The 16589-nt window shown below is 42.0% G+C and overlaps 1 protein-coding gene across 1 annotated transcript in view; it reads left to right on the top strand.

The window, feature by feature from the left end:
* The first annotated feature begins 8500 nt into the window (after positions 1-8500).
* cacng3b (calcium channel, voltage-dependent, gamma subunit 3b) overlaps positions 8501-16589 on the top strand; it is a 28801-nt gene continuing 20712 nt past the window's right edge. The window contains exons 1-2 of the mRNA XM_059347856.1: positions 8501-9066; positions 9182-10065. Coding sequence (XP_059203839.1) covers positions 9849-10065 — 217 coding nt within the window. The 5' untranslated portion in view covers positions 8501-9066; positions 9182-9848. The remainder of the gene's footprint in view (positions 9067-9181; positions 10066-16589) is intronic.

Below are 16589 nucleotides of genomic sequence, written 5' to 3' on the forward strand. Positions count from 1 at the left end.
AAGTAACTGCATGTATACAATAGTAAAACAAGTGTGTTAAAAATGCAGGATCATCATTGCAAAAACTACATGTATTATCAATCTGTAAGAATCTGGAGCAATATAGCTTTAATAAAGTGACCTGGCTGCCGTCAGTTTACGTCACGATGACCTGAGGCAGGTGAAAGGTCATCATGTGACGTAGCCTCCGTTTCGCTAACGTGCAGCTGTGACGCAGGACGCCGCAGACACAGAGCGGGAACATTTAGATGGTGAGTTTTGAGTGATTGATTATGACGTTTTATTTACAGTGTCAGCGTTACGCAGCGTCATTACGTAACATAATATCGGCCCTGGCTGCTGGTTCTTCTGATGAAGACTCACAGTGACGCTCACCTGTTTGTAACTTGTCGCTGTGCAGTGGCTGATATTATGTGCTGTGCTCTGTTTGCCTCTACACTAAAGACTTCCTGCTGGTGTTACAGTGAGCAGGGACAGAGTCTGCACAACTCTGAATCATTTCTCAATTCAATTCAATTCAATTCAGTTGGCTTTATTGGCATGACATAACAATGTATATATTGCCAAAGCAAGCATCAGAAAAAAAGATAACAAGATAAGGAAAGCAATATTTACAATAGATTATTATAATTCTGTTATTCATTTTAAAAGAAAAGAAAAACTAATAACAATAAAAGAAAGCAATATTTACAATCATTGAATTACATTCAACATATAATTTATACAATCTAACTGTCCCAGCAAAAAAAAGAAGAAAAAATAAAATAAAAACAAAACAACCAACAGCTGTGTGTCACTCGCTGTCTCTCAGTGTGTGACAGGCAGAAACATAGACTGCTGCTAATCTACAGCTCTGTGACTCTTCCCCGAGGAGGAGCGGCAGTTTTTCCTCATCTGACCATTTTAAAAAACCTCTTTCTCTTTCTCCCTTTTGCATCTCGTGGTTGTTCAGTCACCTGTTGATTTGTGAATCAGTCTGTGGAGGTCTGCTAGTAGTTTGGAGGACTTTGTTCGTCCTGGAGTTGTGCTGTATAAAGAGTCATTAGCTGTAATCAGACCATGAGTTTGGTACATGCATTGAAACTTTTGTGACTTTAAATCTGCAGATGCTTTTTTTGTACCTATGGGATTTGCAGTACTCTATGTTTTTGTGTAAGTCATGTGTATATGATATGTACACTGATGATAAACCATCTTAAAGTTTTCTAATTGATGTATGTTGGTGCTTCACGCACTTCCATGTTATTAGTTTTATACATATTTGATTATGCAGTCTACTATATCTTAGGGCTGGGCGATAAATCAATATAAAAAATATATTGATATATTATTAAATGTGATATGGAATTAGACCATATCGCATATATCGATATAGTTTTTTTTCGATATATATATATTTTTTTTCTTTCTTTATATGTAAATGCTGCCCTTACTAGAGTTATAGGGTCATATTTAGTTCTTGTGTAATGTTCATTAGTCTTTTCTCATATAAATTTATTAATTTCAGAAAAAGATTGGCCTATTAAATTTCATAGGCTATTTTTATTCAAGATATTTTTTTACTTAAATGTACACTTTATGGAGCATTGGTTGTTTGTTTTTTTTAAAAGGTACTCCTGTTGTTATACAGTATTTATGTTCACTTAAATAAACGGATTCAATAAAACTACTTGTGACATCTCATCATGTCATTTAGTTAATAGTTTTTTTTCGGGTCAAGATTTAGCATGAAAAACATTATGAATCTAAAGTGATTAGACATTTGTTTTTAGATTATACCTGTAGCAGTATATTAGATTGTTAAAATAAGCCCTGTCTTTACAAAATCAAAATACTGCTTTGATAAATACATCAATGCAAATAATCCAATAATATATTTATAGTATATAAATCAATCTGAGTGGGGCCATTCTGCATAAAGAGTAATTCTGATGCTGATACGTTTGTACTTTTACTTCAGTAAGTTTTGAATGTAGGACTTTTAACTTGTAGTGAAGTAACACCACAGTGTGGTATTAGTACTTTTACTGAAATAAGGGATCTGACTACCTTTTCCACCACTGTGTATATCTATAACGCAACTTAGAAGATAGCATCGTTTTTAACACATTTTTAGGTGAGCAAAAGTATAGGAACAGATAAACTTAATATTTTGTTGCAAATGATTTGCTTGTTATAATTGCATCAACACTGCGACCCACTGACATCACCAAACTTTTGCATTCTTCTTTTGTGATGCTTTTCCAGGCTTTCCCCGCAGCCTCTTTCAGTTGTTGTTTGTTTCAGGGGGGTTTCTCCCTTCAGTCTTCTCTTTAGCAGGTAAATGAATCCTCAATGGGGTTTAGGTGTGGAGATTGACCTGACCAGTCTAAAACCTTGCACTTCGTTCCCCTGATAAGTGTTTTTGTTGCCGTTGTCTTGCTGCATGATGAAGGATCTCCTGATCAGTTTGGTTGCTTCTCTCTTTAACCCATTGACGCCTAAAACGCCTGTTAAACCTCTGGGCGATTTTTTAAAAAGCCCCTAAAACCTGAAGTTTTTTTGGAAATTCAACAGAAGCGTCAACGCTTCTACTAAATAATAGATTTTTCAGCCTCTGTAGCAGGTAGAAATTAAATTCAAAAAGTATTTGAGAGCTTATACAAATACTACAAAACGACGTATCCGCTTTCCCGGCTTCAATGGGTTAAATTGGCATACAAAATTTTCCTGTAGACTTCCGGCTGCCATCATGTGTTGCGTCATCGATGAAGATCAATGAGCCCGTCCCAGAAAAAACCATGCAAGCCCAAGCCATGAGATTACCTCCACCGTGTTTCACAGATGAGCATACTGTGCACACTCAGCGGGTCACGTAACGCAGAAGTAAACCCGGAAGCAAGACATTTTTATTGGGCACATGTGCCAGACAAACAACTGTCACTGGGCTAAACAAGCGTCTTCCATGGGTCTGGTATCCAGTTCCAAATAATACATCCATGCTCTGCACTGATTCTGTGCTTTACTAGCTAGCAAGGAAGCTAACTGCTGTTGCTGATAGAAAGCAAAGGATGAAGAGAAGATGGAGGCTGAAGTGAACGACAGCAGGGCACTGCAGCACACTGGAGAGAGAGATGAAAAAGGGGAACTGACAAAAGCAAAAGAATCTCTTATTTATTTCATTCAGTGGATCTTAAAAACGCTCAAGAGGGGAGCATGACGGAGGAGCTTATTGGATTTATTTCACACTATCTTTCTTTCTCGCACACTTCCTCCCTCTCTCTCTCTCTCTCTCTCTCTCTCTCTCTCTCTCTCTCTCTCTCTCATGCAGCCCTACACACATTTTCATTAGGCAAACATATTAGACACACTTTCACACCATCAGACATGTGCCTTCACAATTAAGATACATCTCTTTCTCTCTGTGTCTCCCCTTCATCCACTCCCCACTTCCCCTCTCTCTTAATCAATCAATCAAGCTGTCCGTCCTTCATCAAATCAGTGTCCAACACACACACACTTACAAACACCCTGACACACATTTTCATTATGCACGCACATTAGAAACGCTTCCACATGATCACTGACCTCGTGTCACAGTGTCCTCTATTACACAAACACATTATTACTGCAGGAGGTTCAACGAAATTTTCCACAATCTCAATCTTTGGAAGTTATATCTGGTCCAATATGTGGGTTGTTTTTTTTCTTTTACACATCTGAGAATTTCTCACTTTCAATTTGCACGCACACTCTTTCGTAGTAATTTCCTGAGGCTGTGTCTGTGGACGTCTAAGTCATAAATCACAGTTTTGACATATTAGCTTCACGCCAGAATCATGCCACATCACCATATGTCCTCTCTCTGCCCCGGAGTCTTTCCCATCTGGTAAAACACACACAAACAGAAATATAAACACAGATGCACACACATACATACACACCCATACTGTGCGTAGGCAAACATATGCATTGCTCCACACAAAAACATTGTAATCCTCATTATGCATACATATATATAGACATGAATACTGATAAACTAGTCAGAGTAAAAAAAATGTTGTGTCATATTTCATGCAAACTCACTCTTTAATGGTATGAAAATGTGGATGTGTCTTATGTTCCCCTTTGATGAGAGCTCACTCACTCTGCAGTATATTTGTGTTGTCATCTTGCACTTCCTTCTCCTCTCTCTTCCTCCAAACAGTTTATCTTTCACTCTCTAATTTCTCTGTGGTTTTCTGTTTCCTCTGACTTCTTCCTCTTGTCTTGCCTGCCTCCTCCTCCTCCTCCTCCTCCTCCTCCTCCTCCTCCTCCTCCTCCTCCTCCTCTTCCTCCTCATCCTCTCCCAGTCTCTGAGCACTGGCCAGAGGCGTGAGAAGGTTCCAGCTCACTGAGCAGAAACCCTGCAGTCCTCCTCCTCCTCTCTTCGAGAACCACCCCATCTTCCTCTCCTCATCCTCCTGTTGTACAGCCAATAACGGAGAGGAGAGGAGAGGAGAGGAGAGGAGAGGAGAGGAGAGGAGAGGGAGAAAAAGAGCAAGACACTTCAGCAATTTCAAACTACATTTCCCATGATGCTTTTCTCAGCAAGGAACTTATGACCTACCCCACCACTCACCACCTCCACCCAGCACCACCAGGGTCATAAGCCAAATTATAATAAGGCTTTTAATAGAAGTTATTACTGTATCTTTAAGAAAAGTTGCAGTCAGCAGTCTAGCTTGTACTCCTTTTCAGAACGCACAAGAAGGAAGGACGTCCCTGTAGGTTGTTTGTGAGAGCAGCTTAAGTACAACCCTGATTCCAAAAACATGTAAAACATACATAAAAACAGAATGCATCCAATTCAAGATTATAGTGTATATTTACAGAAACAACAGCTCATCAGTTGGAACTAAAACTGTCTACATAGAGTTTTAAATTGAATTTATTTCACAATGGTTGAGAAAATGATCACATTCGGTTTTATTTACATTTTACACAACGTCCAAAGTTTTTTGGAATGTCGGTTGTAATTTTTATGGGAGCAAAGGAGGAAGTCAGGCAACATAGTTTAAAGAGCAACAAAGTCCGTGTAGGTAAGAGGTCTGGGTGGATGGGTCAAACAAACAAACACAGGAGTTATTTTACCTTAACAATATAAGCACGTTTAGTATGTCACATCAGGTGTGTGACGTCACTTACTTACTCAGGGAAGTAAGTAAACCAGAACAAACCTATTCATTTTTTTATTTATTTTTTATTTTATTTATGCAAAGTTTTGGCACATATATATACAGACACATACAGTACAAGAAACATAAAAAAAACCCAACAGAGAAAAAAATAAAAAATAAAATAAAAGTAAACAAACAGATAAAACAAAACAGAAGCAACAGACAGCCAGCCACCACTAAATCATTAAGGTAAAAAGAAAATGTGAACAAAAACATGTCGGTCCAACAAAATGCCCCCAATTGTCCGCTTATATGAAAAGGGCCAGAGATTGAGTTCAGGAGGCCCGAGCCAGAGGGGAACAGCAAAGTCTCATATCAGAGGACAAAGATTTTAAATTAAGAGTTAAATTTAAATTTAAGAGCTTTGCCCATACTTTTACAATTCCAAGTAGTAAAAGTGATGTGACTCATCACTGGCCTAGGTGAATATATGACATAGATCTATGTAGAGGGGCAGAAAGTGAAAACCGACATGTGACGTACAGGAGGCTGGCAAAACGTCAAGTGACACCAAAGACAGATAAAAACAAAAACAAATAAAACCCACAAAAAACCCAAACCCGCTATAGGAACTAAGCGGTACATCCCACTAGCTAACAAGGAGGCTGCCGGGTAACAGAGCGAGCCAAACTCCACACTGAAAACAGTTACCACGGAGCACCGTGCGCATCTCCAAAACATAAACAAAAGTTTAAAGTGCACCCATAGAAATTGTGCCCGATATGAGAAATATACAGAGCACACATTTGGTAAAGAGGTGAGAAGGTATAACCGATGCAGCATATAAGAAACCTATTCATTTTAACCAAACCTTACAAGTAGTTTTTTTAGTCTAAACCCAAACAGCAACCATTTGACAACATTAACCACAAGTTAAAAAATGTAAATGTTATGTTTAGGCATGAGGGCGCATTGCTTTCCTCCCACCAGTAGGGAAGCTGAACACTTCTTTGGCTAGGATTAGAGGGTAGGAATAAACGATAAATGTGGTTTTATTGTAACATATATGTATATGCATAATTTTTAACTGTTGGAAAATGTAAGACTTTGTTAGATATGAGGGACTAGACAAAATGTGTTAACTCAGCGTGTAACCAAAACCACCATCTTTTCATAACCTTAACAAAAGTACCTGATTGTCCATTAACCACCTCCCTACAATTTGTTGGTATTTCAACTCTACCACAGTCTCTCTCACCTCTCCCTTTCTCCTTTTCCTTCCCTCTCTCCTCCTGTGCTGTCACTCCTCCTCCCTCCTTTCTCAAGCTTCCCTCCCTCCCTCCCGTCTCTCACCAGAGGTGAAACGCTGTACTTCTCTTCCTGAAGTCATTTCTATGTTAATGAGTCTCCTTGTGAGATAACGCAGGCAGCAAGGGCCTCGGACACACACACACACACACACACACACACACACACACACACACACACACTGGCAGAGCAAGTGAGAAGGATGATAGGACCTGTCACTGCTCTCTCTGTTGATCTGTTCATGCAATTATTTAATTATTAACTGTAATCCTTCTTCTTCTCCCCTCTCGCTCGTCACTTTTCTCTCTCTCTGTTTGTTTTTGATCGCTTTAATTCTTCTGTTTCCTCCTCTGTTTATTTTCTATTCTGTCCGACAACCAACAATTCCATCGGCTGAACAGCCAGTCGCTCTGCCAGTCAGCTCATCACTCACTCCATCTTTAAGTCACTTACAGCCTGATAGTCGGTCAGTAAGTCAGGCAGCTCCGGCACTTAAACGCTGAAGCAGATTGAACCAAAATACAGTCAAACTCTAAAATGCTGCAGGTACTCATTATTGTCCGTTCTACTGTCTTTTATCATCTTGACAAACATGCACAGGAGGATAGACAGTATTACAGAGCCACTACTCATTGATTAATAAACATGGGTCTGAATGGTGGAGAGAAAGAAAGAACAGAAGGAAAAGCTACCAGTAAATAAACATATCAAAATAACAATTAGAGAGAGGGGGGTTGCATTCATTTATTCATCCCTGCAGTCTTGTCATCCTATCATTTGTATTTGTCTCCAGTGACAGACAGGCTTTCATTCACTGCCGTTTAAACAGGCAATACAATGAGCTTTTAAACAGTCGGATCTGTTCAGCCTCCTGCAGCACACACACGCACGCACACACACACACACACACACACACACTCAAAACGTCTCACAAAGACACTTACACATGTTCATATGTGCACACATTTGCACACAGCGGAGTCACGTGATCAGAGACATAAACAGGCACACGCCTACAGGAATACATGCACACACACTCGTGCGCACACATGCACGCGCGCGCACACTCTCCCGTGTGTGAAGTGAACTGTGAAGCTCAGACCGCCTTGTGTGTGGAAGCCTCGCTGGAGTGGAATCATTAAAAACGGTCCGTGGCTCTTTAAGTGGCGTCTCTGCTTCTCTCCCGGGCGCGATTCTTCATGCATCGCTTGCCAATCTCTCTCTCTCTCTCTCTCTCTCTCTCTCTCTCTCTCTCTCTCTCTCTCTCTCTCTCTCTCTCTCTCTCTCTCCTCTCTCTTCTAATCAGTGCGGTGCAGGGGGCTTCTGGCGCCGCGCAGGCGGCAGGCAGAGAAAAAACAGAGGGAAGGATAACGCTGCGCTTCGAGTCAGCACCGCGGACAGCGGCACCGCGTACATTCAGCACCGCGGACAGCTCTCCAGGCGCGGCAGGAGCTCCCAACGCGGCAGCTGCAAGCGGCGCGGCGCGGCGCGGCACTGCCTAAAAAACTCAAGGCTGCATTTAAGACATTAGAAGCGGGTGGTTTAAAAACAAAACTGATTAAGATGACTATTTTTTATAAGACTTTGACGTAGATGTGCTCCAACATATAATTAAAAATGAGTTTGAGCACCTGCTGCTGTTATTCCCTCCTTTAAAAACACCCCAGTGCAGAAATGCTGCTCTTAAATACTGTCAGTCTCCTTCGCCTGACTACAGAAACATAAAGATGTGTCTCTGATGATACCCCTGCGATAAGGAGTAGCCCTTCTTTTACTCAAACTATACATATTATCTCCTGTGTGGACTGGAGCCCCCCATGCTTTATACTGACGGTGTTGCGGCGGTGGGCGGGACATGCGGCAGTGACGGTGCATGATTAGCTCCTGAAGGGCGCTGTCACCCACGAGCCCAATCCGAGCCGAGCGGTGCGGCCTCAGGCGGAGTTTGAGGAGACGCGCGGTTAGTTTTAGTTTGTGTTGGTTGGACCGGGAGGAGGAGGAGGAGGAAGACGAAGAGGAGGAGGACGACGAGGAGGAGGAGGCGGAGGAGGAGGCGACGGCTGTCATTTTTTTTTCATTTGTACCAACGGGCACGTTTCTCGGGAGCAAACCCAGGCGGGTGTAACTGTCCTACAGGCTCCGTCAGCAGGCGTCTTTATCGGACGGTCTGTCCCGGTTGCGGTTGAACTTTGGCGGTGAAAGCGAGCGAAGACGGCTGTTTATCAGAAGACGTTTGATTAATCCGACTCGGGGTTTTTTTGGTGCCTATTTAAAGCCCGTTAAACTTAAATACCCGTGCTGCGTGTCTCTCCACTGCAGATAATGTAAGAAAAATACTGAATTTATATTATCTGCTGCGTGTTTGGACGACTTTGTGTCGCCTGGACATCGAGGAGGAGGAAGAAGAAAAAACATGTCAGTGAGTCAACAGCTGGAGTGGAAAACACACGACGGATCTTGGTCAGCTCTCTCTTCATAGCTGACGTATGGGCTTTATTCATCCGTCCATTCATTCAGTAATTGGAAAGAATAAACCCACTGTACCGCCTCATTTTTGACGCTGCTGCTGTAAGAGAGATTGTCGAAGGAGGACATCCTTCACCGGTCAACAAATCCAGCGGTGAGTGAGAGGAAAACAATGTTTTAGCAGAAACACATATCTCCCGTGACTTATTCTGTGCGCTTATAGCAGTCAAGAAAACACACTAACCCCCCTTTTTGTTGTTGTTTTAAAGATGGAGTCCCCCCACGCAAACCTCGGCTGTTAATGGTTAACAGATTAATAAGGAGGCTGTTTTGGAAACGCAGAAGTTGAGAAGAGAGGAGGGAAGGAAGGAGGGGGAGAGAAGAAGAAGAAGAAGAAGAAGAAGAAGAGGGGAGATAGAGGGAAGCGGAGCAGAGAAGAAGCTCTCCGGTTGCTGGTGGATAACGCAGCTGCCTAACCCCGGGACTGATACACGGAAAGGAGGGACGGAGAGGCGGTATGTGGCATCACAGTTACCCCACTGAGTGAGGGCAGTGTCGGGGACAACCGGTGGTCGTTAAACCTCCGGTGTGCGCGCGCGCGCGTGTGTGTATGAGGAGGGTGGTGGTGGTGGTAAAAACCGGTTTTTGATGCGCGAGAAAGTGACGTGCCGCCCTCCCACCTTCCCGCCCTTTGCCACGAGCCTCTTGTCAACTCAACGGACAAGGCAGCCAAGTACTTCATTTTCCGCTCCACACTTCTAAAACCGCCACCTTTTGAAATCTATATTTCTATTTTCTATGAATTATTTTTGAGTGCCTGTCTGTTGAACCCCCTCACTCTTGACTCCCCAAATCTCGCGGGATATAAAGGAAATAAAAAAGGGGTGAATCTGAAAGAGAGGAGGAAAGAGATTAAGACAAACAGGAGCCGCCTATATGAAGATGCTGATGTGTGACCGCGGCGTCCAGATGCTCGTGACGACGGTGGGCGCGTTCGCCGCCTTCAGCCTCATGACCATCGCCGTCGGTACCGACTACTGGCTGTACTCGCGCGGGGTCTGCCGCGTGAAGAGCAGCGGCGACAACGACACGAGCCGCAAGAACGAGGAGGTGATGACGCACTCCGGCCTCTGGCGAACCTGCTGTCTGGAAGGTACGTGATCAGTCTGACTGACTGGCTGTCTGTCTCTCTCCTCTGTTCCTCTGTGTGTGTGTGTGTGTGTGTGTGTGTGTGTGTGTGCGTGTGCGTGTGTGTGTACGCGTGCATGAACATGTCTCCCTGTCATTCTGTGTGCTTCTATAGGTGTCTGTTTTTCTGTCTCTTCCTAGTGTGTATCCATGTGTGTGTGACTATTTCTCTGTCCCTGCCTCTCCACACACACATAACACACACATCCTGTCTCTCCTGCTGTCTGCCTCTGTCTGTCTAACACCAGAGGAGCATTGGTGTGCCCAGTGTGTGTGTGTTTGTGTGTGTGTCTGTGTCTGTGTGTCTGTGTTTGCCTGTGCGAGTGTGACAGCATCCCATAATCCCTGAAACTCAGTTCTTAAGAAGCCGTCCTTCCCCGACTTCACCCCTCACATCCCCTTCCTCTGCAACATGATAAAATAGAATAGAATATTTATTGATCTGCTCTTGTTTTCATCGCACTGCATAGCTGAAGGTACAAATAAAAGCACTAACAGGCACAAACACAGACAGCTGGCAGGGTTATTAGCCAGTCAGCTGCACCGCCACCAACAAGTACCTAGATCTGCACACTGTTGCCGGGACTCTTGCACACAGTGATGTAAGGAATTTCTTCTTTTGAAGCCATCTTGTTGGGAGCTAGAAATGTAGGCAGTGTGGTGGTGTAGACTATGTTGGTGCATGAATTTGGTGTGCATTTTGCAACCAGTACAGAAGGAAAGACCTGTCGATTCATGCAAACGCTTATACAAATACACCCTGATTTAAGTCTCAGCTTAAGAATCTATGACATGCTGGCCAACATGCACAGTGACCATTGAGAATGCTGGAAATAATGTATTTTGTGTTGTCTGGAGAGAAGTTGGCTTATTTCCATTGATTCTATTAGGGCTGTCCTCAACTAAAGAAATTTTAAGTCGCTTAATATTTGTACGATTTTGTAAACTAATGGATGAGTTGATTTAATTGACTGTAAAACTGAGTTTCTCCACAAGAGCACCACTTTAAATCTTCAAGAGATGTGCTCATAAGTTTCTTGATAAAAAGTCTTTCCGCATGAAAAAATGAATTATTGACTAAAGAAATCTTAGTCAACTTAGACTAAAACAACCAATTAGTCAACGAAGAGGGGGCAGCCTTAGACTCAATTGACTATTGACCTTTTTTCAGAGCCAGAATCTAGCAGCTATTACAGGTGTAATGGTTGTTGTTTGTTCCTGCTGCATCTGTGTCATTTTTTTCTTAAAAGTCATGTCCCACAGTCAGCTCCACCGGTCAGAAGTAGTGTTACACCATTGCGTAGTCTGTAAGAACTGTAAGAAAAGAATGTAATGTTAGTGCCAACTTCATCGTTATTGCTGCCAATCAGAAGATTATTATTGTCATTTTTGTAGTGATTTCTGTTTGAGTTTTCACATCACCTTTGGCATTCCAAGTCCTTATTTTTTAAATAATTATGAGTTTGATCGTAAAAGCCCAAAGAACTGCCCCATTAAATCATGCTTTTTCCAGAAACCCTGCTGCCACTTGGCTTCAGAGACACCCACCTTGTCTATAGCTTCATGTACTTTACCTTGACTACAGTATTGGATCAGCTCTCTGGTTCATGAAGCCACCTGATTTCCAATCCTCAAGTCTTGTTGCTATCCGGTGATCTTGAAAATCGAACCTAGACAGAGACGATAAAGGCAGACGGGGCAGGGATAATTGGAGCAGATAGACAAATAAGATAAGATAGATTAGATCAATTTAAAGAGGTAAAGTGGCCCTTTTCATTTGACTTTAATTGGTAAGCAGTTAAAGCATACTTTATTACAGCATGTTTATGAGGCTCCAGTCTTGACAAAGTGAATGAAAGTGCTAATATCTTTAGAGAAAACAAAGTGACCATTGAATAAAATAGAAAACACAGAGACTGGTAGATAGATGTGTTTGAAATGTGTTGCAACAGTGTGTGTGTGTGTGTGTGTGTGCTTGTTTATATATGTGTGTATCATAGATTTGAGCCTGGGCTTTGACCTTGGCTGCATGTCGTCCTCTGTCTCTTTCCACTTTTCCTGCTGCCTTCCCTGTGGAATCTCCAATGAAGCACTTCATGCCATAATGCCATTTTAAAGGTGCACTTCAGCCTAAAATCCAAAATACATATTTTTCCTCTTACCTATAGTGCTATATATCAATCTAGACTGTTTAGGTATGAGTGGCCGAGTGTTTGCAACATTGGCAGTAAAGATGTGTGCCTTCCTTCAAATATAATGGAACTACTTGGCACCTGGCTTGTGTTGCTCTAAGCACAAAAAATGTATTTATAAACTCAACAATTTCTCTTCCCAGAAATCTTGACGCGTTTACTCAAGATGAAATAGTTCCTATCAATTTAGAGTGATAAATAACATTACAGGTAAGAGAAAGATATTGTATTTTTAGCAGTAGTATATTGTTAAATATATTGAAGCTATTTAGTGACCAGCAACAGCTGAAACCAGTGACCACATGCAACAACTCTAAATAACCCTGTCCTCATGGTGATATTACCAGGTAACTCTTGAGTGTATTGGTGACTAGCTGGCTAACTTGGTGACTAGCTGGCTAACTTGTTTGAAGATGTGTTTTCTTTTTCCCCCTCTTTAACTAGCTGTTTCCTCCTGCTGAGGACACTGAGATAAGAAAGGGCTATTAAAATGCAGATATCTGATTATTTATTTAAAACTGTGGGCAAGTTGCGGGTTCAAACGTCATAGTAAATGTAGATTTTTCGTCATTATGACTCATAATTCACTTTAAATGATTTGACTTTGATCCTGCATCAGAAAACTTTGTTTGCATTCGATGCATTGCCTCTAGTAGGAGCGTGCGTGTGTGCGTGTGTGTGTGTGTTTGTGCGTGTGTGTGTGTGTGTGTGTGTGTGTGTGTGTGTGTGTGATGCAGCCAGACATAACCATCTCATTCTGGGGGGCAGAGAAGGCTATTACAGGGCCAGATGGCGCAGGTATAAGGCTTTATTGAACACACTCTCATTTACATACACTCTGACGCACACACAAACACACACAAACACTTGTAATTGAATGAATAAATAGACAAATTCTAGGATATTCCCAAGCCACCAAACAAGCACAGCTGCGGGAGCAGTACGCCAAGTTAACACAATGTCAGCACAATGTCAGTGCATGCACACACGCACACGCTCACATGCGACAGACACAAAAACATGCAGAGGCAACACACTCACTCACTCGTGCACTCACTCACACACACACACACACACACACACATGCATAATAACTCCACTAAAGTGAATAAGTTCCCTTATCTCTTTTCTCATTCTGCCCATCTTATCCCCCCTTCGCTCATTCCGGGTCCCTGGTTGTCACGGTTTTATAATTCATAAACGCCTTATAAACTGACAGGAAATGGATGTCTCTGACTCGTGTACATGTGGCTTGTAGTCTGCCTGACATCAGAGAGTGAGTGAATGAGAGATGGAGGGGGGGGTAGAAAAACATCATGTATGCAGTGTTCTTACAGTAAATGTATGGAGCAGTCATGCATATGAACTGGGCTGCATAGAGCATAGCGCATCTTACAGTGACACAGTTACACAGACAATATAGGGCAAGAAGAAGTAAGCCTTAAAAGTAATCATTTTTTATTAAAGAAAACGAAAAGATGGCTTTTGCAGCAAATGTCATTCGTGGAAGGTGACTAAAATGAAATATGTATTTTTTTTGTGGTGTAATCAGGCTTATTGTGTACTGTGATAACTTACGACTCCATTTACACCCTAACATGGAATCCGGATAAGGGCAGGGATCTGGGCCAGGTGTTGATGCAGTCTGTGCAGCACCATAGAGCGGCTCTCTACTTCTGTGTCTGTGTGACTCAAATGTCGTCATCCGCCCATATCAGCAAGGGTCAGCGTCCACGTCCTGCTAAAAAAAAAAACAGCCTTTTGAAGCGTACAAATTGAAACCAAGCTCCTGTTATTCCACACTCCCGTCTAGCTTTGCCAAGAATAACTAAAGCAATATTTCACCATTGCCTAAATATACAGTCATAAAAAAAATATTAGACCATTGTTTTCTTCAATTTTGTTCATTTTAATGCCTGGTACAACTAAAGGTACATTTGTTTCAACAAATGTAATGATCACAACTAAATAGCTCAAAGGAGTTTAATTTAAGAGCTGATATCTATACATTTTCCATGGTTTTCTTGATAATAACCAAAATCATAAACTTTTCATCTCATTTTATATGTATAATATGTAATTTGTCTTTAAAGAGATACAAAGATAGCTAGTTTCCATCTTCTGTGGAGTGGAGTTCTGTTCCGAGTGTGGATCAAAAAAATTTGCCTCATTTGTAACCGCATGCATCAACCACATGGCAGGTATATGTGGTATATGTCCCAGCATCACTGTAACTTTGCTGCGATTGTTGTGAAACAAAACATAACCCTTTAGCTTAAAAGCTGTCCGTGCTTTTCAAGGAAAAAGTGTGAAACATAAAGAGAACATACAAATTATATATACAGTTCTCATGAAATCAATAATTAATCATATCACATTCTTTATTTAAAAATGTTAAAGCAAAACCATATCTTAACATAAAGCCACATACCTGCAGTTATATAGAAAAAAAACATTCACTGGGTTTTACAATGTAACAATGTGTTTGGTAATCATACATCGTCTATTACACGAACTACTGTGTCTATTAAATACCATGAATTTGTCACTGAAAATTCAGAAATAGAACTTCAGCAGTGTGTACCCTTTAAAGTAAAAGCCCCCATTGAATCCACATAGAATTTGAGAGGGATTTATAAGGTCTTGTTCGCAATGTCTGAAGATATAAATCACTTGTTAAAACCAGGTGTAAATTGGGTCTATGTTATCGTAAGTGTAGTGCTCTTTAATGCGCCGGTGATTGTATCCCTGTGGTTCCTTTACCCACCGCCGGTGTGTGTGTGTGTGGTCAGGTTGGGATTTCTTTCATGCCGTGAATGTGTTGTTGTGTTTCTGTGCAGGTGTACTGAGGTGTTAAGTTCCCACTGTGATAAATGAGCATGAGAAAGCCAGGAAATGAGGAGAGAAGGAAAGGAGGGGGAGGTAGAGCTTGAATGAAGAGAGACCAGAATGTGCATGAATGAAGCGGGGGGGGGGGGGGTGTAGAGGGGGGTGGGGGGGGGGGGGGGGGGGGGGCTGTGTGGCAAGTGATGGATGAGCTGTGCATGGCCTCTGTTTCAGGTGAATCTCTGGGGAGTGTTTGACCACGCCGGGGATCTAAATGATCACCTGGTAATAGAGAGAAGGGAGAGGGTTTTAAACAGAGGCGAGGACAAAAATGGTCACCTAGGTGGCTGCGGGAGGAAAAAGAGAAGGAGGGAGGTGGGGGGAGGACAGAGATGGAAAGCAAAAGGGGGGAGAAAGCAGCCTGGAATCACCAAATGGGGTATGAATAACACACTAGCATGCAAAGAACAACAGGAAAGGTTGTTTAGGTTCAGTACCATCCATAACGAAGCTAATGGGTGTTTGTGAAAGCAACCCATATCAGCGTTTCACAGTTTGTGGTACAGATATATCTGGGTTTTTTAAAAATTCTAAAAAGACATTTAAAAATTTGTACATAAATGCCGGAAGTGAAGTAGTTACAAGAACGACGTGACTACCAGAAGTTAGTTACGTAAAAACGTGATGCACAAGTCCGCCCTAACCCTAACAAAGTAGTTCTGTCACATTACAGCGTAGTTATTGCAGCATTTTTGAGTCATAGAACAGAACGTTTAAGATGCAAAAAGCTTGAAATGCGTAGCCTTGACTTGAAGTGGCATGATATTTGTAGGCCTTTCCATGAGGGTTATTTGTAAGTGTTTGGAAATAAAAGGGTGAAGACACATCCATTATATGACCAAAGTGTGTGGACACCCTTTTCCATGTACCTTTGTATGCTTTTAGGGCCTGTTTACACGACAACGCTCTCAGGTGGAAACGACAAAATATTTTATCGGATGTTCCTTTTGTTTAGATGGCGTTTGGGGGCTTAAAAATTCAAAAAAAATTAAACCACCCTCCATAGTAGATATCTTAAAAAAGTGCTCTGTGCTTCTCTGATCAGCTCACACTGGCTCTTATCACGTACGTGTTTACGTAACGTCAATGTGCAGTACAGGCTGACGACAACAAATGTGTTGAACTATTCCATCAGTCAGACATTCAAGTTGCCTTTGCAGCTCTGATAACTATCCAAGAGTCCTTTCAGCAGTTAAGCAGAGTTATCACAGGTAATATACCAGAACAGAGAAGGTGCATTAATTACCTAGGGCAATTTTTTTGATGCACCTATTCGGTGGAGGCGAAACAGACAGCTTTGGACAAGACCTGGGAGAACCAGGAAGAGAAGTAGGAGATTAGAGTGTCTTGTATGTGCAAGCTCTTGGTGGTGTTGTGTGGCAGTGCTTCACAGTAACACCTAGCCACCTGG

Source organism: Centropristis striata, chromosome 13 (genome assembly GCF_030273125.1).
Source record: "Centropristis striata isolate RG_2023a ecotype Rhode Island chromosome 13, C.striata_1.0, whole genome shotgun sequence".
Lineage (NCBI taxonomy): Eukaryota > Metazoa > Chordata > Actinopteri > Perciformes > Serranidae > Centropristis > Centropristis striata.